General features: G+C 37.9%; 1 protein-coding gene across 2 annotated transcripts in view; it reads left to right on the top strand.

Annotated features, from left to right (window-relative positions):
- SCLT1 (sodium channel and clathrin linker 1) overlaps positions 1-25,184 on the top strand; it is a 36,140-nt gene extending 10,956 nt beyond the window's left edge. For both annotated transcript variants that reach the window (XM_065687195.1, XM_065687204.1), the window contains exons 11-23: positions 1,401-1,491; positions 1,664-1,755; positions 3,359-3,536; positions 5,608-5,706; positions 7,300-7,371; positions 8,299-8,373; positions 9,185-9,330; positions 10,280-10,472; positions 11,844-12,040; positions 17,396-17,474; positions 18,546-18,641; positions 24,231-24,332; positions 24,613-25,184. In XM_065687195.1, the coding sequence (XP_065543267.1) occupies positions 1,401-1,491; positions 1,664-1,755; positions 3,359-3,536; positions 5,608-5,706; positions 7,300-7,371; positions 8,299-8,373; positions 9,185-9,330; positions 10,280-10,472; positions 11,844-12,040; positions 17,396-17,474; positions 18,546-18,641; positions 24,231-24,299 (1,387 nt within the window). In that variant the 3' untranslated portion in view covers positions 24,300-24,332; positions 24,613-25,184. The remainder of the gene's footprint in view (positions 1-1,400; positions 1,492-1,663; positions 1,756-3,358; positions 3,537-5,607; positions 5,707-7,299; positions 7,372-8,298; positions 8,374-9,184; positions 9,331-10,279; positions 10,473-11,843; positions 12,041-17,395; positions 17,475-18,545; positions 18,642-24,230; positions 24,333-24,612) is intronic.
- The last annotated feature ends 908 nt before the right edge of the window (positions 25,185-26,092 follow it).

Here is a 26,092-nt window from a genome sequence, read left to right as displayed (position 1 = left end):
GTAGATAAAATATATAAACTAAGAAAACTGGCATTGCTAGGGTCTGTATCTGCATTTCAGAATCTTAATGCTTTTAAACAGAACTTGCCAAGGTTATGTTAAAGATTTATTGCACAGTGAAGAATAAAATCTGCATCTTTAGAATTAATTTATTGCCTGTTAAACACACACTTATGAATTTTATCTGAATCTGAATTTGTTCCTTAAAATTCAGTTTTTATATTTAAGCTTTTCTGATTTTTTTGACTTCTTTTTTTGTTTGTTTGTTTGTTTGCTTCTCCTTATGCTGGGTTTTAAGGTTTTGTTTTGGTTTACAGCACATTTTAAATATCTGGGGGAAAGCAACTTAATGTCCTCATAAATTTAACAGTACTTTTTGTAGGAGAAAGTTGCATAATTCAGATGGAGTAAGATCAAACTTCTGGACCTGCAATGAGGACAATATGTCTGGAAATAATGTTTTTAACTTTGTTTTTTGCTTTTAAAAGAAGCTGTAACAAAATCAGCTTTCCTGATGAATTAAGCTGAAATAAAGTATTTGCTGTGGAATTGCTGGGATTATGTATATCTTGCTTAAGATTTTCATGTAGGTATAATATGTTCTTATCTTTTATGTCATTAAATCAAAGTTGCTGTAAGGATTTTTTTGCTTCATATTGATTATTTAAATATTTTCTAGCTTCTTTTGTTACTATTGGTGCTTCAGTGTGCATTACCTTATCAAATATACTTGCTCTTTTTTAACTGTATCATACATGCTATCGTTGGTCTTAAAATTTGGCCTAATATGCAGCCTGAATAATTGGGGTGCACCCCAGGTGAAGGACTCAGTCTTTCTGCTCTCAAGTTAGAGTAGGAGGGTTGCCCGTTTCAGTAAGATTTTCTGCTTAGGAGGAAGTCTGATTCATTAACTAGTCCTCATGTAAAACCTATTCAAGTTACAAAGCACATCAGTTAAATTCTTCAGAAGTAGTTAATGATTTTTTTTATTATTATTATTATTATTTTTATTCCTGGTCAGGTTGCTATAAAAAGTGAAATCTAATTCTGTAAATGATTTTTCTATGAAGTATCTGTGGCCAGTTATATTTAAGCTGACTGAATGACTTGAAGTTCTTGATTGCCTTGTTCTCTCAAATATGTAATCAACACATGCACCTTCTTGTTAGAGGTCTTAAAGAAGTCATTTTCACAGAACAATCGTTTAATGAATCTGTTGTTCCTTTTTCACTATGCCACACAGAAAGAAGGAGAAGGGGAAAAAGTTTTCTGCCCTGTAGGAGCAGTGTTATGAAATTTGACTGCACTTCACAGCTATTTCAACAAAGTTGTAATTCATCTGGAGTTTTTTTCCCCTGTAATAATTGAAATGTAATTCATAGACTGTTTTCTTTATACAGGCAAGCCAGAAAAGATGAGCAGACAGCAAATGTTAAGGTTGATGAAATGACCAGATCAACAAAAAGGCTTCAAAGCCAATTGGAGAGAAAGGTACTTTAGAGAAAGGAATAATTTTCTATTGCAATTGAATGGCTAGTCAGTTACCTGAATGCTGACATAAAATTAATCCCAAGTTGTTCTCTAACTTGTTTTATGTTAGTGCATACTTATTTTGTTCAGGGAAGGTCAGATGATGTCTGGATAATGCATACGTTCTTTCTAGGAAGAAAACATGTTATTTGACCAGCAAAGAGAAGAGGCATTTGGCAGACAGGTGTATCAAATGCAGACTAGGATAAAACAACTAGAAACAAGGTAACAATTACTCCTTGGGTGTTAATCACACAATACAGGCAAGTAAGTTTAAATACTGTGGGTTTTTTCAGCCTCTGGGTTTTGTCTTTCTGAGCAGCCCTATTTTCTCAAAATACAGGTATCTTATGCTTGGCTGCTCTCAATCTTGTTATATTCTGCAACCTTTCAGAACAGCTTCTGATTTCAGTGTTTTTAGAATGATAAACAGGCCACTTGATTTTGACTGTAATGGGGGAAAAATGAGGCATATATGTTTCGTTCTAGTACATAAATTCTAGTTACTCAACTCTTGTTAGCTTTGTGTGGAACTCTAAAGAAAACCATTTGTACTGAAATTTGAAAATGTTTATGTAAACTGGAAGGTTTTGAAGTGATTTTTTTCCCCCGTGTTAGATAGGATATGTTTTGAGGTGTTAGTTCAGAAATATTTACACAGAAAAAGATAATGACATTGTTAAAGCTCTCTTCTTAACAATAAATGCTAATTATGAAAGCAGCTTGAATAAGTTTGAGCTAGGGAGTAGAACTTAAATTCCAGCACTATCTACTGGAAAATGTAAGACTCAGGTGCTTTTGCATGGATTTTTTTTCCCCTTCATTTTCAAGGATAAGACACTTGGCTGAGCACAGTGATTTTTGATTCAACTATCACAAACTTGAAGTTAATTCAAGTTGTTGAACTATTAACATTAGTCAAATGACCTGATAGTTAAGACTATATAAATTTCTACTGAAATAATTGTGTGACTGTTCATCTTCCATTCTTGGCCAGCCTTGCAAGCATGACTCTTCAGTAACTCTAGAACCCAAATAATTACTAGGGAACCAACCTTGTAAATCTGTGGTCAAGTACTGTCTCAAGTTGTTGCACAGGCTAGTGAGGTTATCTCTACTTGACAAATTTCGCTGGCCTTAGCATTTTGGAGGATCTTAAGTTTATTTTAGAATGTCTGAAGGAATTAGCTCATTTTACTGTTCTCTGTAAGTTTTTGGTCTTGCAAAAATTGGGCTTTGATTCTACAAAACCACAATGGTTGTCTCTGTTTTCTGAAGTGCTCTCAATGGATATTTAGAACCATGAACTTCATTGAACCAGCAGTACTTGTGGAACTTTCCAAGATTTTTTGAGGATACCTCTGAGGCTTTCTTGCTCTTTTTCATGCTTACCACTACTGACAATCATAATTAAACAAGATTTTCCAAGCTGTTGTAAAATTACCAGTGGTTTCTTGTTCTAATGGTGTGGCTGCAACTTCATTGCTCACATCCAGTTATTTCATTTCCTCCACAGAGGAAAACTGTATTCCTTCTGGGGCTGTTATATTCTAGTTTAATATAGAACATTTGCAGTGATGTATCCCCAGGGTAGCAACATTCTGCTAAGGATCTTCTGAGATTAGGTATCTGAGTTAACTCTTTTAGTTCTTTTTGTTTCTAGGACTTTATGAATATTAAGCTCAAAGACTCTGTCCAAAAACAAGCAGAAAACCAGGAATGCAGTTTTGGCAACTTATGAATACATCTTATTAGTTTAGCTTGCAAGTATTAGTGTATTAATTAGCCATCTTATTGTTAAATTAGTAAAATTATTACTATCCTGTAGATTAAGCATTGCTGTTCAAGATGCTCAACAGCAGAGAAAAGAAAGAGCAGCCCAGGAGAAACAAATCGTGGAACTTCAGAAAAAGATTGCTAATCTAGTAAGGGAGAAGCATGATGCTGTTGCAAAATCCCAAGATTACATACACCTCTTAGAAGAAGCTAACCTACAAAAAAGTTGGGTAAGGCAAATGTTGAAGATATTTCTTAGTTATTAGAATACTTTAATCACTTACAGTTGTGAGGTGCATACACAACTAAGCTGCATGTCTGTTGTACTAAAATTGCTACAAGTGCATAGTGCATAAGATAACAAACTCTGATATGACCATACATTAGTTAAGACTTGTTCTACAGTACAGATTTCAAAGAATATGTTGAGTGTCTGGATAAAAGTGACTGAAGTGATAATACTGTACCTGAACTTGAATTTTCAAAAATTTTTTAGAGTTTCTTGTCAACAGATGTTTCTTGTTTCTGATAAACAAATTGGACTGTCAGAATAAAAAGGAAGGTTGTGTTATGAATTTCTAATTTAGGAAAGAAGAGCTAAAACTAAAGGGATTTTTTTTGTTACACAATGGGCATAGGTGAGCAAGAGAGTGAGTTCTGTATTCAGATCTTAATGATGCAGAAGAAATCTGAAAAAGTGTCTGAGGAATCAGTGGGTGAAGTGTGCAGTCAGGAAGAATTTGCCAAGGTGTTTATTCATGTATTGTAAAATGGCAGAAGAAATTCAAATGTGCCAGACTGGTTGCTGAATTTAGTCTTACCAGACAAAAAAATGGTTTAGGAGATAGTGTGGATGTCTCTAAAGAATATACTTGCACAATCCTCTGTGGTGCTCAATACGAGGAATAGAATGTGCAGAGTGAATAAAGATGCCTTTAAACATAGTGCCACCTTCATGTGCAGTTTTGATCAATCCACTTCAGGAAGACATGGGAGAAAAAAGGAAGTGTAGGAGAAGTCAACAGAGAAAACTAAACTTTTTTTTTTTTCCTATACAATACGTGATTAAATTGTCATAGCATGAAGGGTATGCCAAAAATATGTAGATATGAAAATGGTCAAATTCAGGACAGGACAATCCACCAACACTTCCTAAAGAACAGGGTCTAATCCAGCAAGTCTTGATGTGTCTGTTGATCAAAAAAAAAAAAAAATCCTTCTTTCCCAGTTCTTAACTTTACAGAAGTCTGTTCTTTGCCCCTCTTGGGGATAGATTACAGGGCTTGGAAAACTTTTGTCTAATACAGGCTCTTTGTTTAATGCTAGGCTTCAGTTTCAGTCAGACTTTTAGAACTCTAATGAATTGTGTTTGCTGTCAGGACAGAACTTCAACACACATCTGATGACTGTAGCCATCAGTATGTGAAACCCAGTCTAGTCAAAGTCCATGGGAATAAATGGGAGAATCTTAGAATTTACTTTGAGCTAACATGTTGAACCTTTGAGCAATTAAGGAGAGAAATGCTCCCTTTTAGTCTGAAGCTGCTTTCTAAACTTGAGGAGCACCTGAGTGTCTAAACTAGATTTTTACTTTAACTTTTTAAATATTAAAGTTAGTGTTGCCCTTGCTGATTTAATTTCTGTGACAAAGGAGGCAGACCTGCCCCCTTTTTTTCTGACAGAAAAGGGAACTAGCTTCTTGACGGAAATCCTGCTGCATTCTGGCCTGCTTCCAGAATAAAGTATTGACAAAGCTTAGGGTTCTGCATGTTACTGTAGTTAAACTTCTGTGATTGTTCTTGCTATACAAAAATGGGTTATCATCTTGTTACAGTCTTCTCATGTATTTATAGCTATTTAGGAAATCCTTTGGTGCCATCTTTTCCTTCTCCTAATTTCCCCATATCTTTGTGCATCTCATTTGTTTCCTAACAGAGAACTTACTATGCATCATTATCAGTATTTTTTATTACAGATCTGCCCATAAATGAGAACATGGGAGAGTAGCTCTGAGTTCCTATGCTTTCTTCTGTGTAATTCTACACCCAGCCAAAATCTGAAGGTCCCAATAATAAGTCTCAAGAGAAAAAAGCATCTACTGATGCTAACTTTTTGTGTGGTACTGGTGTACAAGAAGGTGCGTTTAATGCGAAATGCTCAGTCTTAGTGTCAAGCTACCCCAAAGCAAAAAGGAAGAAAAGTGTTTTGAACAGTGACTGTGTGGTTTCTTCTCTCAGTGCTAGATGCTTTGTCACCACTGAAATACCAGTAGTATTTCAAATTCTGATTTTTTTTTTCTAGGCACTCTCTAGGGAGAAAAAAAAGGAAGAGGAAATAAAAAAAAAGAAATATGAAATGTCTCGATTCGCAGAAGATAATGCTGCAAGAATTAGAAAGGCAGTAAGTTAAGATGTTTAGAAGGAATGGGAAGATTTTTTGGTTTTCCTCACCGTGAAAAGCTGTAGATGGTGCATGATAATGAGCAGTTTTCTAGATAGCAAGGCAGCATGCCAACACTACTGTACTTTTCAGGTTTGTTATCTAGACATAAATTCTTCCAAACTAAGTAATACTCTGAAATTTCTGAAGAAATAAAAGTGTTGATGTTTCTGCAGACAGTGGTGTAGAGAAGGCTGCACTGTGAAGATGTAACGAATGGCACTTTCTTTTATCTCAGAGATTGTGTTCAGTGGTACTTCAACACACAGTGTTGCATTGCTATCCAAGTTACTTAATTTATGACACGTGGCCTCATTTGAGAAGTTACTGATGGATGCTTGTCACAGGACCTGTTGAAAGTTATACTGTCAGTTTTGTGGCATCTCAATACTTAAAAATATTCCCCTATTTAGGCAAGTAAGACTCTTCTACCCAGTAAAGCTAACAACCAAAAGTCTCAATGTCACAAAGGTAGATAAATGTCTAAAAAAAAAATGTTCTAGTCTCTTTATGATTTTTATTGTTATAAGCAGCTGAAATACTGAAGCTCTTCTGATAAAAGACTAGTCACAAAATTAATTTTCTTTGTGTTGCATCGTGTCTGCGGTTAAAATGCTGACTAATCTGTCTGGAGGTTCTCAGTAATTACCTGCATGTCAGAGAGACTTACTTTATTTTAAGACAAGCTCTAGAGGAAATAAAAGCATGTGTTGGTAATGTCTTTTGTTGCAAGTGAACAACAGTGTAAAGCAATTATTTCATTTTTTTAAGTTTTCAGTGGTGTAATTAATTTTGACTCCTTTCAGTTTTGTCTCTGACACAATGTGCCTGTGTACTGTATAGGGATGAAAGGATTATTTTTCTTTCCAATCCTTTCATTTCAAGAGGTGTCAGGAGCATACTACCTAAATATTCAGAGCCTATGATGATAAAGTTTGTGCTTTCCGTTTATGGTTACCTGAAAGAATCACAAAAATTGCATGGATTACTTAAAACTTTCATGAGTGGTTCAGCGGAAGTACAAGAGCTAATGAGCAACTAGGATAACAACTTTAGTTGTGACAGTCCTTTATTGAATAGAATTTAGAAGCTTAGAAATGCCCTATTTCTTACTTTGAAATTGTCTCAGTAAAAGTGAATCTATCAAAAGCACAAAAAGTAAAATTTTAAACCATGAGTTGTCATGTTTCTCCAGGTATTAACAAATACTTATTTTGTTATGTGATCTAAAAATGTCTTGTTACACAGATTGCAAATATCTTGCACCTGATAGCAGCTTTCATGTTAGAATTAGTGTTCTTTCTATAAGGCCTTGTTGTGATGTCTTCGTTTCTGCCTTTTTTTTTTTTTAACAAGTATAGGTTGATAATAAACATTCTTCTAACATTTTTACAATAAGATTTGTCAGTTATTGCAATCCCATATATTTATATATATATGCAGTGCGTATAGAATATATATACGTATAAATATATATATTTATACATATATTAAGAAAACAAGATGGAAAAATAGTTCATGGCTTTGTGTGTTGTACTTTGGCTTTGATTACAGGTAGACATGGCAAAGAAGCAGTATAAGGTGCAGATTTCTCGACTAGAAGAAGAACTTTCAGCTCTTCAGATGGTACGGTGTTGACTGATGAAAGTATTTTCGATAGCAAAATGTTTGTGATATCTATTTTTTTTGATGAAGTAAAATGCTAAATTATGGTTAAAATGCAGTCAACTAAAATGTGAGTAATGGGTAATTGTCTAGGTCTGTGTTTTATTACTGTATAGCAGTTTACATCCTTCATAACTCCAGACATCAAACACAGAGTGCCTTTCATGTTACTTGACAAAAGCGGCCGTGTGCAGTGTCATAACACTTGGTGCAGAGATTCATATTTAGTTATAAAGCATATTTGGTTTGAAACTTCATTTTTAATGTACAGATTTGCCTTATGCATATACAATTTACCTTCCCTGGAAATTTGACTGTCTATGCATAAAATTGTGCAGTTCTGCAGATCCACCCATATCTTTGTGTACATTTATTGCTTGATGTAGGTTTAGTTCACAAGCATCAAGTCAGTGAGTTTCTGTGCTCTAGAAAATACTTCCTGTGTGATGGCATTTCTTAGGTATTCCTGTTTCTTTCAGGGATAAAGCACGGAAAGCTGAGTATTTGTACCATATCATATCTATAGTTGGGTATGTAAAAATGAAGTATATGAAAGTTGATAAACATGCTAAGAGAAAGTCTGTGCATTACAGTCATCACATTCTTGAATTAACCAATCGCCTGTAACAGATTGTATGGGAGACCAAAAGAGCTCAGTGCATATGCATAATGTATGGGTTAAATTTCTTTAAAAAAGCTTTCATTTTATGTGTCTTGGTCTGTATTATGAATAAGACTGATCCTATAGAGAAAATATTGAGCAGGTAATTATAATCAAATGCATTCATATCAGCAGCAAGAATTACATTTACAGTGGCTGGTTTTAAGCTTTGACACTTCTTGAATTTTTAGTTATTTTTTTATCTTAAAATGACTTTTGAAAAACAGGAATGTGGAGAAAAGCAGTGTCAAATTGAACGAGCTGTTAGGGAAAAGAGAGCAGTACAAGCAGAACTTGAAAAGGTAAGGCAGTTGCATGTTTTTTTTACATCACATTTAAGATCACTTTTCAGAAGGAAAAGCTATACATAATTTTTTTCCCATTTCTCGTGGTTTGTTTTTCCTTAATTTTCTTACTTGATTCTTGGAGTAGATTTTCTTAATTGTAAATTTTCATGCAGTCATTTTAAGTTCAGGTTTTTATGTAATCCAGAAGGCATTTTAAAGCTGTAATACTAAACTGAAAAAGAGGGTTCTCTGGAAAGTATAAAAAGTGAAAGAAGAGATATTTGACATAATCTGAAAGAATGTTGGCACATATTCCAGTTAAGCTAATTAAGTTAAACTAAGCTAATTAGACAGAAAAATTAATGGATGCTAGACCTTTGGAAACTTCTTTTCCCAAGTAGCAGCAATAATGAATTTTGTTCAAAACTTACATTCAGTTTTGTTTTAAATGACTGGAAAATAAGATGCAATGAGGAATAAATAGCCTTGTCAGTATCATAGAATCATAAGATAGTCAGGGTTGAAACAGACTTTAAGATCATCTAGGTCCAACCCTGTGCCCCTCTAGACCATGTCACCCAAGGCTCTGACGAGCTTGGCCTCAAACGCTGCCAGGGAAGGAGCATTTGCCACTTCTTTGGGCAAGCTGTTCAGTGCCTCACCACCTGCACAGTAAAGAACTTCTTCCTTTTATCCAACCTGAACTTCCCCTGTCTAAGTTTGAACCTCTCATCCTATCACTACAATACTACGCTGTACCACAGTATTACACTGCCAGTCACCAGTGCAAAGTAAAGATGATGTTACGTATAAGCTTATTCTTCAGATTTACAGGGAAGATGAAGGATATGAATCTGACAACAGAAAACTAGAGCAGCTGCATCAGAAGTACTTACTTGCAGAGACTACAATAGATGACCTTCAGCTCACTCTTCAGACAACACAAAATAAACTGAAACAGCTGGAAATTAAGTAAGTAACGAATGTTACAGAAATTAGCATGGAAAACAATGGAAATTATGTCTGAGTATTTAAATTGTTATTATGTGTTAAGTTTTTGTTACATCTTTTTTAACCAGTGACAGGAATAGTATCCAGATACCACGTCTGAAGCAAGGGCAATTATGAATCACTGTAAAAGAATTAAAGGGGATAATGTGCTATAGAATGAAAGATCTTTCCAAGATAAGAATTGTAAGCAATTTTTTTGACCAAAAAAGAAAAGAAAATAGTGTATTATTTGGACTCTCACTGTTTTTAAATACTGTTTGTAGGAAAAGTATGAAATATTCAGGAAAAATTGATAATATTATAAATTCATCTACAGTGAGGTATCTCCTAGTACATGCAGAACACTATTTACATAGCATACTGAGTTTCAGGTATGTGTTCAGAGCTAACTACACATTTTTAGAAGAGGTTGTAGTTTTCAGCATGAAAATACAGGATTCTGTAGCAGCTTTAGTCATTTCTGTACTCTGTTCATCCTAAATCATAGAATCGTAGAATAGTCAGGGTTGGGAAGGACCTTTAGATCATCTAGTTCCAACCCCCCTGCCATGGGCAGGGATGCCTCACTCTAGACCATGTCGCTCAAGGCTCTGGCCAGCCTGGCCTTGGACACTGCCAGGGATGGAGCATTTACCACTTCCTCGGGCAATTTTACTAAGATTGTTACAACATAAGATTGGTTTTATGAATTCCGTCAGGAAATTCTTTGCTGACTTGTGTATAATTCTGTCAACCATTAAACATGCTGAGCTGATACAAACTTTCAGGAAGAAACAGGAACAGCTGTATTGGATCAGACCAAAGACCTGTCCAAGATTGGTTTTTTGTTTTTTTTTTTTTTTTTTTTTTTTCCTCTTGTGTGGTAGTTGCTCAACTCTTTAGTTCCAACAAGCCATTTCTTCTCTTTCAGCTTTGAGGAGGAGAAATCCCGTTCCCAGGATGTTATCTGTAATTTGCAAAGCACTTTGGAATCAGAAAGAGAAAAGAGTGTCTCTGTCAGTGAACAAAGTCTAAAGCTTCAGCAAGAGAATGAACAGTTGCAAAAAGAAATTGAGGACTCGAGAAAACAGGTCATAGAGGCTCAACGAAAAGCGAACATAAAGGTATGGTTTATATGTTAGCTTTATTTTAACATGACTGATAATTACTTGATAAGGCAGCAGTTCTAAGAGAAAATAATTAGAAGTTTATCTTAAGGAAAAAAGTTTCAAGGATGCTTCCTGGTTTCTGCTTAAAATCAACTTCATTGTAGCATTGTTTCCTCAGAATCTATTAGATAACTCAATCTCTGCCAATTAAATTTTGGTTTAATATGTATAAGAAGATCCCAAATGTTCTTTGTTTAAGATGATTAGATTAAATAATATAATAATTAAATAATAATCCTTCAAGTGATTTCACTTACTCCAATTCCAGATCTTCATTTATCTGTGTGTAATGTGTTATGAATCTCTGTATAACTTTCAGTCTAGAGTGTTCCTCTATTTGTATGTCCACCATGTTGTCAGTGCAGTGTGCAACTAATAAATAATTTAATACTGTGGTTGTCAAACATTGGCCCTGTATTTTCTGAACAGAGAACATTTTTCTTTACGGATAGTTGCAGACAAGATAATTAGCTGAAAGATTATTCTTTTTGAATGTGTTCCATTAAATGCACCTGAACAGACTGCTGGTGTTAGAATGAATTAATAGTAACCTCAGCAGATTCATTGTACCTTTAGCTTCTAGAGTGAACAACAGCTTTGACCCTTGGTGTGCTTTCTAGACATACAAAGCTGTTACTTTCCCCTCTGCTCTTAACTGTATAAGTGTAAAGGTATTGCAGAGGGATGTAAGAATCTGCAGGAATTAAGAAGACTTTGGTAAGCAGTTTTACAAGTTATGAGTGGGGATCATCTCAAGTCTGGTTTCTGCTTTGCACCACAAGATAAAGGAAGCAGACAAATTAAATAGGAAATCTTACTACAGCTCCAGAGCCCTTAAGGCAAATGTAGTTTAAAAGCAAAGAATCAGTCTTGTAATAGTTATTAAACAGTTTTAACAGTCTTGTGGCAGTTAGAAAACATATACCAGATCTTTGTCTTTCTCTTTTTATAATCAAGACAGGCTTCCATTATAGTCACAGATAAGATTATTGTTTTCATTTTCCTGTGACATATGAAGGATTTTAGATCCAGTTAAGAAATTCCTGATACATTTTAGCTAGATGAAAAAGAAAGAACATGTTTCTTTGAAGAAAAGAGAGAAGGATAAAGATTATTTCCAAAAATAAGCATACACAGCTCATTATCATTCATTGTCAGTTATACTATTTGCTTAAATTGGCCTTGGGAGCATGTATGCCTTCGAGCATATAATTACATGTTTAATTATTCTATGTTACATGCTTTCAACAAATGTTTATAAATTGAACTTAAGCGTTGGGGGGAAAAGTTAGAGACTTGATTGTTCCCGAATTGTATCTTTTCTAGATAAGCACAATGGAGCATGAGCATGATGTGAAAGAACATGGATATGAAGCTCGACTTAAGGAAATGGAAGACAGCAATCAGAAGTCTACTGCTGAACTTACATGTCTGTTATTAGCCCAGCAAAAAGCAACAAATCGATGGAAAGAAGAAGCAAACAAAATTACTGAAACTACAGAAGCCAGGATCAGTAAGCTAAAGTAAGTGCAATTTTGTTCCTCTTCCGGAAGCTGTTACTGTTGGCATAGTAATGTGCTTTATAAGTGAAGGTTTTTCAGGAAATCATAAACTTCCTAAAAAAGTCATATATGGGTATACTGGGGTGGTAGTTTACATAAAAGAGCATTTTATATTGCATTTCACCAGAAGTTTGCGGTTAGTGCAGCTCTCATAAGCATTAAGTCAGTGTCATGTTTGTTACTGTAGGTGTTTCCCATTCTTTTGGCTTAAAGTCATGATCCCTTGCTAGTTTTCAGTTCTATCCTCATTACTTTCTTTTTCCAAGTGAAGGTGTCTGAAACCTTTTGGCTTCTTTATGAATGTCTCAGCAGTGGCAGCTAATTTTCACATATTCTGTGCTTTTCTTTTGTCATCTTTTAAGTCTGCAGTGTTTTGTTTTGTGAGGTGTAATCCATAAGGAGGCATTAAATAAATAATTCTAAGAACTGAAGCAACATCAGGGAGTGTTAGGTGATTTTTTTTAATTAAAAAAAAAAAAAAAAGGAAGAAACAAAAAAAAGGCATAAGAAGGAAAAGCAAATTTTGCAACCTGTTGCTGCAGAGTGATGATTTTCTTATTTCTTTTAATAATACAAAAATGTAGTAGATCAGTGAAAAACCTGTAGATAATGTTGAAAAATAAATTGATCCTTTTAGGCTTCACTGAAAATTATTCTGTGCTTTCTTGTATCTCTGGGTCACAGTTCAAATCAAACACATAATCATTTCCTATAAGAGTGAACTTGGAATTAAAAAATAATGCTTGGCAGTGCATTGAATACTTGTAGACTAAATTCCACCATTTTCTTCATAAAAAATACATTGCAGTCTTCATTTATGAGAAGAGGTTTCTTCCCTCTAAGCATCTTAAGATGCTGTACACTTTTAGAAGGATTTATTGGTAGTAGACCTCACCTTCACCTTGCAAGAGGGCAAGGAACCAGTTTTGCTTCAATATACTTGTGCCGAAAGTTAGCCTTGAAGGTAACTAAGAAGGTAAGAGCTTCTTGCAACATAGGTACTCATACCAAAGAAAAATGTTGCTCTTGGCAGCATGGCTAACACCTCCTGACTAGTGTTTATTCTGTTTATTCCTGCAAAATGTCTGGTCTGGTAGAGTATGAAACAAAGCTGTTCTGGCTTTTGGTTGCATCCATTTTAGATGTAGTTTGAGTTCTAATGACATTTACTGAAGTGAACTGAGATAGCAAATATTTACAATTATAAAATAGTTATTTAAATGAGTGATTGCTGTTAAAGGTTGAAAAAAAAAAAAATATAGTGTAGCACTCTTATTTAAAGATGGGTAGCCCCAGGGCTCTTCTACTGTATTTAAGCTGTTTCTCTCTCTAAGAATGTACATGTATGTAAAAAAAACTAGAACTGGTTATATGTGTTTATGAACACATATAGAAATTGTTACTGTCAGATTAATTTTTAGGGGGAATTTTGTATTTTAAATCCAGGTGAATTTAATACTTCTTAAAGACCTGTGTGGGGTTTGACTGGGATGGAGTTCATTTTCTTTATAGCAGCCTCTGTGGTGCACGCAATGGTTTAGGTCTATGACTAAAGTAGTGTCAATAACAGTGATGTTTTAGCTGCTGCCGAACAGTGCCAATACAGGGTCAAGCCTTTTTCTGTTTCTCACTGTGCTCCCCGAGCAAGGAGGGTGGTGGTAGGCATGACGCTGGGAGGGGACATAGTGGGATAGCTGACCCCAGCTGACCAAAAGGATATCCCACACCATATGATGTCATGTTCACCAGTAAAACTGCGTGGAAGTGCTTCCAAGGTAGCTGTTGTGTTCGTACTGGCGTGCTATTGCTCTGCTGGTGAGGAGTGATTGCTTTTGCATCCTTTTTTTTCCCCTTTACTTACTGTCATTCTCGTGGCCCGTGAGTAATTTTCTCACAGATACCATTCCAGTTCTCTCCCCACTGTCCTCTGGCTGGGGAGAGAGTGAGTGAGGGGGAAGGGCTCACCTGCCATCTGGGTCAATCCACCTCAATACCGAAGGACAGAAATGTGGATTTGGAGACAGAACTGTGTATTAACGTCTAATTTTAGCTGAATTGGTTTGCTTACTTGCTGTGTTTCAACAGGCTTGTATTTTAATAGTTGTATCTCTGCAAGGGTTTGAGATTGAACCACCAGTTCAGTTCTGACTAGGAATAATAAGTAGAATGAAGTGAGCTTCTGAGACCCAAAAAATAATCTTTCACATTAGTTTAAGGGTTTAAATGGAAAATAGTAAGGAGAGAAGTACAGAAATTCTATAAATCTAGTGAATTTTGCATGGTAATTTTTTTCATAACACAAAAGGAGCTTTTAAATCTTGGTTAATAATTTAGCTACTATATATAGTTCATGAATTAGTAACTGACACATACTTGAGTTTCCATTTCTTTTTCTCCCCCTCTATCTGGAATGTTACTGAGGTCATTTAAATAACCAAATCAGAATTAGATTTAATGTTGAATAAGTTATTTTGATCTTCAGTGTCACTTCCTTGCAAATTTGTGTGAATTTGATGAGATACATGCCATCCACATTTTTGGTGCTGATCTACAGGTTATAAAGCTTCCAGTTGTGAAGTTGTAAGCTCTCAGATCACTGTCATTTTGAATGTCCTAAAAATTCAAAGGATGTAGGTGATCTGCCTTTGACAGCTGTACTAAAAAAAAATTTAAAAAAATCAGTATTTAGTGTTTGCAGCTTATTTTACATTTCTTGTCATTGGAAAGAATTTACTTTTGAAATAATTGAGAAATACATGCACATATTTTTAAAGGCTCTTGCTTTCACTCAAGTTCTGTAACCTAGAAAATTTATTCCTGTGGCTATATTTGGGAGGAAGAGACAGGGTAGGACTGTTCTTGTTACCTTTACAGCATCGTGTATAAAGCAATATAGTTCTTCGGACTTCAGCTGAGTAAATGAGAGCACAGAGAGAAAGTGAAATCAGCAAAACCAAAGGAACATTTAGGAAATTTTTAAATTGAAAGGAAACAAACTTCAGTAGCAAAAGAATACAGGGTAGATTGAGAAGGGGTGAGAAAGAGAGTTCTGACAACACTATTTAAGCAAAAATCAGGGTAATCGCATCGGCCAGCATTTACTAAAAGAAAATGTAGATGACTCTATGCAGGTTTAAAAATAACGGCAAATTATTCATTCTGTAAAGTCCACTTTGACTCATCTGTACGTAAATAGGTTAAACAACTAAACAGAAAAGAGGTTGTAATACGGGTGGTAATAGATGGTTAATCCTTTTGAATTGGCATATTAGTATTTTTCATATATCTCTATGTTTTAATCCTGAGAATGAAGGTAAGAACTGGGGCAATTGAGAGAGGATTTTGCAGGTAACCAGTGGTTATACGTTAAGCCCTTACCAAACTCTTCACCTGTAGCCAACACCAAGAGCATGTTTTTGTTGAACATGATTCTGGTTCTACCAGGGATCAGAACCAGATTCACATAGATAAGCCAAGTCTCGTATTCAATCAGATAACTGAATTATCCACAAAATGCTCTTGGTGGAGTAGATTTGGAAAACTGCAGATGGGGAAAAAGGCAGATCCTTGAAACTTGAAAACTTTACAGGAAATAGACAGTTCTGTCAACTTTGCTATGAATATTACTTTGGCCTGTTAAGACCTGTGGGTAGTTGCTCAACTAAGGTACATTTTAGCCTGAGTAGGGGTAGTAATAGGTATACAGAAGGCTGTTCTCTTTTTAGAAATAGAAACTAAATGTACAAAACAAACAGTACCCAAGAGAATTTATAAATGTAGGCTTAAATGAGAAAGAGACTAAGTAGAAGTTAATTCCATGTAACAAAGCATTTAAGGAGCTTCTGAAATCTTAACTCTTTAATAAAAAAGTAATAAAATTGAGTACTAGTATGCGGTATGAGTAAATCAGCAAAGTAACAATCTTCTCCCTGTGCCACTGTTCCCTAGCAGTAAGATACAACTATTTTGGGGGGGGGGGGGGGAATTAAAAATATTTGTGGTAACATGAATCCATTGTGTTTGAACCAACTATACTGAACGGCTTTGGAGTTCTTTTTATTTTCACTTAAATTATGATTGTCAGTACTTACAAAAAGGGAATCCTTGCCATATTGCTTTTAAATTTAAATCAGTCTTTTGCTTAGCTTAAGTCATCTTTGCAGCTATTTAGGGTGTTTTTCTCCAGTTTCTGCTTGTGAAACATTTCTGTGTCACATTTAGTCCCTGACTCAGCAGTAGCCCTGTGTGGGTTTTGGAGTTCTCAGTTTTATCTCTTCCATAATTGAAAAGAATCTGCCTCTGAAGGATGACCTTTTTTGGTGCCTGTGCATGAAGTGCTGGCCAGCACTGCCTTCTCCTCCTCCCAGCATCTTGTACAGTACACTGAGTTGCACAGCATCTTGAGATGAAGAAGTTTCTTCCATTTCTAAAACATTATTCTTGGCTATACTTCTGTAATGTTTGGCAGCTATAGTTGCTTATTTTAAGATGGTCATTTAAAGAAAAAAATTAACAGGATGAGAGACAGCTGCAGGTACTGGCAATATACAAAATTCATAATTACTAAGAGTAACTGAAGCATAGTATAATTCAACTGAAAAAACAGCTGGCACATGTCATGTTACATGAGAGCTTTGCAGAATGTACTTGATACAGCTGGTGGATTTATCTCCTCTCTGCCAAAATGCTAAAAGCTCACCTTTTGTTTCCTACTCACATAATAAAGACAATATGGAGTAGGGCCTGATGTGATTATTCAGCAGTTGGGGTTACTGCTCAATTTTAATTTTAAAGTCTCATGACTGGGGGAGGGTTAACAATCAGAGTGAATCAACTGGCTCAGTAGCCATCACACTTCCTTACGTGGAAACGGTTAAACTAGTTTCCTTCAATATGTGTTCAGTGTGAGGCAGGCAGGCAAGCCACCTTCAATAATGTCCATACTGAAGTCTGCTTATAGGACAGTAATTAACATGTTGCCCAAAATATTGGATGCACTCTGGTAACGTACCTTATATTTACAATATATTTGGTAATGCTCTTGCAAAATAAGATTCAATAAAGAAAAAGTAAAATGTCAAATGCTCTTGACAAAGTTGTATTGAATACATCCCACTCCTCTGGCATTATAGTTTTGAATCACATCATGAAGCAGTTCTAGCTGTGTAGTGGTTTTGAAATCAATGTTTTAAGAGCAATGCTGTAATTAAAAATATACCATAAGCCCTAAACTGCAAGAAAGTAACATGTGAAATTATATTTCAATAACTGATGCACTAATGTGTGTTAATCAACATCTTTACTTTTGATTAATAGAAGAGAGCTAAGTCAACAAAAAATTTGTAACCAGGAGCTCATTTCTCAGCTGGAAGTTGCAAATGAAAAGGCAACTGAGGTAAGATTGACTGATGTGGCAACTACTTTCAGTTGCAAGCTGGTGCATGTACATTAGGATAATAACAGAAACCTATTGAGGTGACCTGTGTTGTTGGCTTGTTAAAAACTAAGGACTTTTGACAGAAGTAGTCATAACAGGAAATCCCCGCTGTTTCTGCCAACTGACATGTTCAAATGGTGGGAGGACAAATGACCTTCACTCTCAAATTACAAGGAAAGATAGATCATCTTTCAAGGTTCATAATCTGGCAATTTTAGACAGTACAGGAAATCTCTCTGAAGTCACTTGTGCCTGTCTATGCACACATACCTCTACAAAGGAAAAGGCACTGTGTTGTGGATAATGTAGTATATGCAGAGATACCACATTTTCAGCATACTATGTGTATAGTAGAATTTGTACTATGTGCATATATGTATATAGCAGTATCCATTAAAGATTAATGGCAGGGTTGTTTTGGAATTGCATTGCTCAATAAATAATGGCCACTTTAGAAAACAGCTGTCCTGTCAGCCTCATAAATCTGGGGTAACATGCAGTTCTAATCAGGGTAAGTCCTCCGTTGTTTGTTTTTGTAATGTTAGATTATTTAGAGAAGAAAAATGGGGCTGATGCAAGGATAGATTTTTGTAAGTAAAATACAGTTCTAAAAGACTTTATACAGACCCTTTGCTGAAGAGAACAGATCTGTAGCAAGTTTATTATGTCATTCATATTACCTAGTGTAGTCTTTGTCCATTTGAGTATAGTTGAAGTATATCTAAATAAAACACATTTTAAGATATTGTGAATTAAATTACCTGGATTAAAATGTCAGCTTTTATGCATCTTACTTCAAGATGATGGAGTAAAACTTCCTCTGCAGATCACTATGTTTAGAAAAGTCATAGGATATGATACTTGGGCTGGAAATTCTTTATATAATGTGTCAGCTGTATGTCTTAAGTCTTGTAAGTGGTGAACAGTTCCACTTATGAGGTTACTCTTGTTCTAAGCTTTTTCACTGCAGTATGTATAGATCCTGTAGAAAGAACTTTGCATTTGTAATGAGGTATTTCAATTCCACAGGATGAAAAATTAATGGGGGAATATCGAGAATACATCAATAGGCTTCAAAGGCGTCTAAACCAGGCAGAACAGAAGGCAGCTATGGCAACTCAAAAGGTACAGAACTAACAAACAAACACCATGTTACCTAAGTGCATTTAAATCTTCCCACTGAATATTACAAAAATAATCATTTCTTATTATTCCTGAAGCAGACGTGATCATTTATGTGCATTCTTAATAATACAGTTTTAACAACAAGCTTGTGTTTTGGGTGTGTCATGACAAAACTGATGCATATTCAATTAAATGTCACCTTCTGACAGGATGCTTAAGTGACAGTATAATTTGTTTATGGAAACATATTTGATGCAAATTAAGCTTCTGTGGTTCAAAATGTGTGAATGAAGGTGTATGATCGTTTCCATCTTCAGAAATGGGAGCAAATTAACAAAGAGGAATAAAACCTCCGACAAATAACCGAGCTCCTGCTTACGTAAAGCAGGCTTACCTACTGCAGCAGTCATAAACGATGGTTTCACATGCTAAAGAGCAAATGTTGTACTGATCCCTACACTTGTCTTTTGGGAATCTGATATAAAGCAAAGCATGCCTTGAGTTGGTGGCTACAGAACTGCCTTTATAAAAACTGGGAGGCAGCATAGCTGTTTTGTGGGAATTCTCTGCTTTTTTCAGCCAGATAAGTTCAATGGTCTAATTCATTGTGTGGCTGCACAAAGAGTGGATGGAAACAGTGTGAAATAGTTGCAGGTTGACTAGTTCAGTGTTCATCAAATTGCAGCCTTGAGTGCCTTCTTTTGCATCATGTAAACTTCAGAATTATCTTGTCTGTGCACCTGCATTTCCATTAGTAGCCTCCAGTAGCTGTGGCCCCAAAGCTTGTTGGAGGAGTACACCTCACTGCAGCCAGCGTAAGCTAACTGCAGTCAGCGTCAGCTACCTAAAGTAAGTGCAAGAGATCTTGCAATGTCAAAAATACTGAAAATTGTGCAGACCAACTAGAAAAAAAATAAGTTTTTTTTCTAGGCCAGGAGAAGAAAGGGGATGTTCTATGTATCTCACTGCCATAGTGAACATGCCTAGTCCATGTTTCAGTAATTCTGAAAACTTCAGACAACACATGTCTGTTAGGGCCATTTATATGCCCACAACCTCCTCGTGGCATCACTGTGATCACTTACTGAGCTGAACTGTTGCTGCCTTCTTTTTTCAGTTTTCTTACAACTCTGTTCCAGCTTTGAGAAATACTGGTCAGTATTTCTAGACATTAGGAATATTGGGAGGAAAAGTCTTCCTCTCTTCAGAGAGAAACTTTGGTCTTTAATTATCTAAGCCTCATGCTACTATAATTCTGTATTTCCTCTGCTGGACATTTCGTGGGTTTTTCCACACCCAGCATTCTGTTTCGAAGCTATTCGAGCTATACTTGAAGCAAATCCCACAAGGGGGGTTGTATGCTGGCCTCATTTATTTGCCAAGCAAACTTGTAACTCAGGTTGGTCTCCTATTAAATAAAGGTGGTCTTCTTGCCTCCTGGCTTTTGTTTGGTTGTTGTTGTTTCTTTACAGTGACTTAGGAAACTCATTTGCAAATTACGGCCTTTTAAGGGAAGGGAATCCCATGTGAGCTGCAGACAGAATATGCTTGGTAGATCCAAATTGTCTAGTTAGGACAAAAGGCAAATTTTCCCAAAGAGCAGCGAGTATCTGCCAAGCTGTCATAACTTAAGCTGCATTTACTAGCTGTAGATGTTCTCTGTCATGACAAGGTCAGCTGGTGATATAGGAAGAGATATTGCTGCTCCTGAAAACCTTGATCATAGAATCATAGAACAGTTAGGGTTGGAAAGGACCTCAAGATCATCTAGTTCCAACCCCCCTGCCATGGACAGGGACACCTCACACTAAACCATCCCACACAAGGCTTCATCCAACCTGGCCTTGAACACCGCCAGGGATGGAGCACTCACAACCTCCCTGGGCAACCCATTCCAGTGTCTCACCACCCTAACAGGAAAGAATTTCCTCCTTATATCCAATCTAAACTTCCCCTGTTTAAGTTTGAACCCGTTACCCCTTGTCCTGTCACTACAGTCCCTGACGAAGAGTCCCTCCCCAGCATCCCTATAGGCCCCCTTCAGGTACTGGAAGGCTGCTATTAGGTCACCACGCAGCCTTCTCTTCTCCAGGCTGAACAGCCCCAACTTCCTCAGCCTGTCTTCATACAGGAGGTGCTCCAGTCCCCTGATCATCCTTGTGGCCCTTCTCTGGACTTGTTCCAGCAGTTCCATGTCCTTTTTATGTTGAGGACACCAGAACTGCACACAATACTCCAAGTGAGGTCTCACAAGAGCAGAGTAGAGGGGCAGGATCACCTCCTTCGACCTGTTGGTCACGCTCCTTTTGGTGCAGCCCAGGATGCGGTTGGCTTTCTGGGCTGCGAGCGCACACTGCCAGCTCATGTTCATTTTCTTATCGACCAGCACCCCCAAGTCCTTCTCTGCAGGGCCGCTCTGAATCTCTTCTTTGCCCAACCTGTAGCTGTGCCTGGGATTGCTCCAACCCAGGTGTAGCACCTTGCACTTGTCATGGTTGAACTTCATAAGGTTGGCATCAGCCCACCTCACAAGCGTGTCAAGGTCCCTCTGGATGGCATCCCTTCCCTCCGCCATATCAACCGGACCACACAGCTTGGTGTCATCGGCAAACTTGCTGAGGGCGCACTCAATCCCACTGTCCATGTCAGCAACGAAGATGTTAAACAAGACCGGTCCCAACACCGATCCCTCAGGGACACCACTCGTTACCGGTCTCCCGCCAGACATTGAGCCATTGACCACAACTCTTTGTGTGCGGCCGTCCAGCCAGTTCTTTATCCACCGAGTGGTCCATCCATCAAATTGATGTCTCTCCAATTTAGGGAGAAGGATGTGGTGTGGGACAGTGTCAAACGCTTTGCACAAGTCCAGGTAGATGATGTCAACTGCTCTACCCTTATCCATCAATTCTGTAGCCCCATCATAGAAGGCCACCAAACTGGTCAGGCAAGATTTCCCCTTAGTGAAGCCATGCTGGCTGTCACCAAGCACCTTGTTGTTTTTCATGTGCCTTAGCATGGCTTCCAGGAGAATGTGCTCCAAGATTTTGCCAGGCACAGAGGTGAGACTGACTGGTCTGTAATTCCCCGGGTCTTCCATTTTCCCCTTCTTGAAAATGGGGGTTATATTTCCCTTTTTCCAGTCGTCGGGAACTTCACCTGACTGCCATGATTTTTCAAATACGATGGCCAGTGGCTTAGCAACTTCATTCGCCAGCTCCTTCAGGACCCACGGATGGATTCCATCAGGTCCCACGGACTTGTGCGCGTTCACATTTTGAAGATGGTCTCCAACCAGATCCTCTCCTACAGTGGGCGCAAGGTCTTCATTCTCACAGTCCCAGCGTCTACCTTCTAAGACCTGGGTGGTGCAGTCAGAGCCTTTGCCAGTGAAGACCGAGGCAAAGAAGTCATTCAGAACCTCAGCCTTCTCCAAATCCTGTGTAGCCAGCTCTCCCGAAAGCTTCCTCAGGGGGCCTACGTTGTCCCTAGTCTGTTTTTTGTTTGCTACGTACCTGTAGAATCCCTTCCTGTTATCTTTGACATCCCTAGCCAAGTTTAATTCTAACTGGGCCTTAGCCTTCCTAATCTGGTCCCTAGCTTCCCGGACAACATCCCTGTACTCTACCCAGGCCGCCTGTCCTTGCTTCCATTTTTTTATAAGCCTCTCTTTTCCTTTGAATTTTCCTCAGCAGCTCCTTATCCATCCAAGGAGGTCTCCTGGCCCTCCTGCCGCACTTCCTTCTAGTTGGGATGCAGCACTCCTGAGCTTGTAGCAGGTGATCCTTGAATATCAACCAAGAGTCTTGGGCCCCCCTGTCCTCCAGGGGTGTATCCTATGGAACCTTACTAAGCAGGCTCCTGAAGAGGCCAAAGTCTGCTCTTTTGAAGTCCAGGGCAGTGAGCTTGCTGCACGCTCTTCTCACTCTCCTGGGGATCTCAAATTCGACCATCTCGTGATCGCTGCATCCAAGGCTGCCCTGGAGCGTCACATTCTCAACAAGCCCTTCCCTGTTGTTGAGCACAAGGTCAAGCATGGCACCTCTCCTTGTCGGCTCCTCTATTACTTGCAGAAGGAAGTTGTCTTCCACACAATCGAGGAACCTCCTGGATTGCTTGTGCCGTGCAGTGCCATCTTTCCAACAGATGTCAGGGTGGTTGAAATCCCCCATGAGAACAAGGGCCTGCGAGCGTGAGGCTTTTCCTATCTGTCTGTAGAGTGCTTCATCCACAGGTTCTCCTTGATCAGGCAGCCTGTAACAGATCCCCACAGTAATGTCTCTCACGGCTGTTTTCCCTTTAACCCTGACCCACAAACTCTCTGTTAACTGCTCACCTGTCCCCAGACAGAGTTCCGTACACTCCAGCCTTTCCCTAACATAAAGGGCAACTCCCCCTCCCTGCCTGCCAGGCCTGTCCTTTCTAAAGAGCCTGTAACCTTCCATTCCAACACTCCAGTCACAGGAGCCATCCCACCATGTTTCTGTGATGCCTATTATATCATACCCCCGTAGATGTGCACACATCTCTAATTCCTCTTGTTTGTTCCCCATGCTGGGGGCGTTTGTATAGAGGCATCTGAGATGAGCTCCAATTAATTAAAAAAATTGATAATTAACTATTCCTTAGCAGTCTTCTACTGAAAGGTAACAGAGAGATTTGTAAGATGTTTAGCAGCCAAATTGTTGTTTGGATCTTGCTACCAGTCTTCAGAACTGACTTGCCCTCTTCAGGCTTGGCAGAGGTTACTGCTGCTGCTGTCAGGCAATGCTCCTCTGTAATAACTTAAAGACTTCTGTGCCAAGCTCCTTCCTCTTCCCCTGAACCCACCCCAAAAAAGACATACCAGCACTGTTCCCACTAAAGGCTGGGAAAAGAGGTCTCCAGGAGTACAGCTAAAAGCATGTCCACTCTTCTGGATCTGAAGAAAGGAGGTGTTTGTTCTCTTTTAGCTCTCGTAAGACTAAACAGTTATGTGTGTACTTCCTGAGATTCAGAATGGCAGATCCTATCTGTATTCTGAACCTGTCAGTTGAGGACTACTTTCAGACTTAATTGCATATTCTCATTACAGTATCCAGCTTACCGGTAAAATTAGATCCAGTGTATGCTAGAGCTGGACTATGAGGGAGTCTAGAAATTACATTTTTATTGTGGTTAGTTCAGTGACTACAAATCTTAGCTTATTATTAATAGTAATCCTAGCTTATTAGTAATTATCATATATACATATACATATTATTATATCTATAATCTTAGCTTATTAGTAATAGTAATTATTAATAGCAGTAATTCAGTAAGAAACATAAAAAATACAAGGCTAATGTTTGCACAGGTTTAAACTTTGTATATTCTGTGTAGATGTATTGAAAGTGTACTTTTCCTAATCTTTGATCATCTTGAATTCTTTGGGATCACAAATAAAACAAAAGCAGTAGTCATCTACGGAGTGCATTGTGAATTCTGCCACTTTCCCCAAATGCCCACTTACCTGTACTTGTTCTCTCTCCTTCGTGACACCTTCCATGTTGAAGATATATTGATGCTTTGATCTTACAAAAACTTACATACAAAACTATATGTTTGTAGTTACAGCTCAGCCTCATAACAACACAGAAGAAAAAAGCTGCTCCCCTGAAGGAGGTGGAAGATATGTGAACACCTGCATTGTTTCTTCACACCATGTTGGAGGTAAGAAGATTGATGGAGAAACTTCATATTGAAGCATTAAAGTCATCATAGAACAATCAGGGTTGGAAGAGACCTTAAAAGCTATCTTGTTCCAACTCCCTGCCACGGGCAGGGTCACCTTCCACTACATCAGGTTGCTCCAAGCCCCGTCCAACCTGGCCTTGAACACTGCCAGGGATGGGGCAGCCACAGGTTCTCTGGGCAACCTGTGCCAGGGCCTCACCACCCTCACAGGGAAGATATTTTTCATAATATCTAATCTACATCTACCCTCTTTCAGTTTAAATTCATTCCCGGGCTTATCTCTGCTCCACGGGAAAGCTTGAGGCACCTTCTGCAACCTGAGATCTGCACTGCAGCTGCTCTGAGTGAAGGCATAAGCTGCCACCAGCACAGACAGTAGAGACCCTTCACTGGAGCTGTGACCTTTGCTTTCCAACAAGTGCCCACCATTCTGTCCTGAGGGTGAGATAGGACGTCTGCCCCAACTTGGGCTGGAGGCCTGTGGAATGTCCCTCCTTCAAAGAGGCACCCAAATACATAGCAAGGCTTGTAAAACTTGGATTTTAAGTTCTAATGTTTAATCTAAATGATTAGATCTAAATCTAAACCATTCTTAATGTTTTATCTAAATGTTTAAATAAACATTTCCTAGTTTTTTTAGGTAAGAAAGGGGTGGATCAAGATACTATCCGTAGCATACTAAAGATTGGAAGAAGACCACAAAATGTCATTTAGAGGACTTCAATGTAGCTGCGAAATGCCTCCCTTACCTTCCAGTGTTAAGATTTTGGTTGGTTGTTTTTATGCCTCTTTGAAAAAGTTTGTAAATAAAATGCTGTTCAGATCATATCTTTCTTCAGTTGTGCCTTTTTCTTGGTAATTACAATTTTACAGTTGTTCCTTGTTTGTCCGTTGGTCTGCTCTCCTTGTTTATCTGTCTGGGAACTTGAGTGCTCTGTTACTTCAATTAGCGCAAAGCTGGTGAAGTCATCCAGCTTCTGTGCATTCTGAAATGGTGTATTTAAATTCTAGAAATGCCAGTATGTGGTAATCCTCTTGCGCACCTGTTTTTCTTTGGTAGTTGAGAAACTTCATAAACAACATTCTAAAATGAGAGCTGAACTCTGTTTTCTCTTTCAGCACGTATTATAAACATTTGATAGGTGCTAACTGATTTTGAAGTAATGTAGTTTCTTGTTCTTTCCTCTTAAATGTGAAGAGTGTAATTCTGGTTTGTAAATTCTAATTCAGTTGGTGGATAATGCTTACCCAGTGCTTCAGGAAAGCTGTTTTGTTGGACTAACAAACCCATGCATCTGTCACAGTGGATCTTCACCATTCACATTTTAGAGGACAAACCCAGGTTGTTCATCACATGGAGGTTAGAGTTGGTGCCACCTCCTGAAAACCTGCTGTTCCAGTACAGCCTGCAAAATGGATGCAACCTCAAGAAGAATTTCTACTTTCCACAGAGAAGTTACCTTGTTCTGCAGTTGTACACACTTCTTTCATAGTGCTTTCTCAGTTTGGTACCTGTACCTGTATCAACTGCAATCTGTAATTCTGCTTAAAGACTTCCAAGATTTTTCAAAGCAACATGGACACATTGTCTAGAAACTCCAAATGTCTGTTGCGGTGAGACTGTAATCAGTCAACTGTCTGTGTGATACAGAGGGAGGTAAGTACCAACCACCTTTTTTCCATTTGTATAATGCACATCTGAAATGATGACAGCCCACCTGGAAGGTTTTGTGCGT

This window comes from Lathamus discolor, chromosome 1, assembly GCF_037157495.1.
Source record: "Lathamus discolor isolate bLatDis1 chromosome 1, bLatDis1.hap1, whole genome shotgun sequence".
Taxonomy (NCBI): domain Eukaryota; kingdom Metazoa; phylum Chordata; class Aves; order Psittaciformes; family Psittacidae; genus Lathamus; species Lathamus discolor.
Note: the sequence above shows the minus strand (reverse complement) of the source record. Positions and strands in the feature narration are given on the sequence as shown.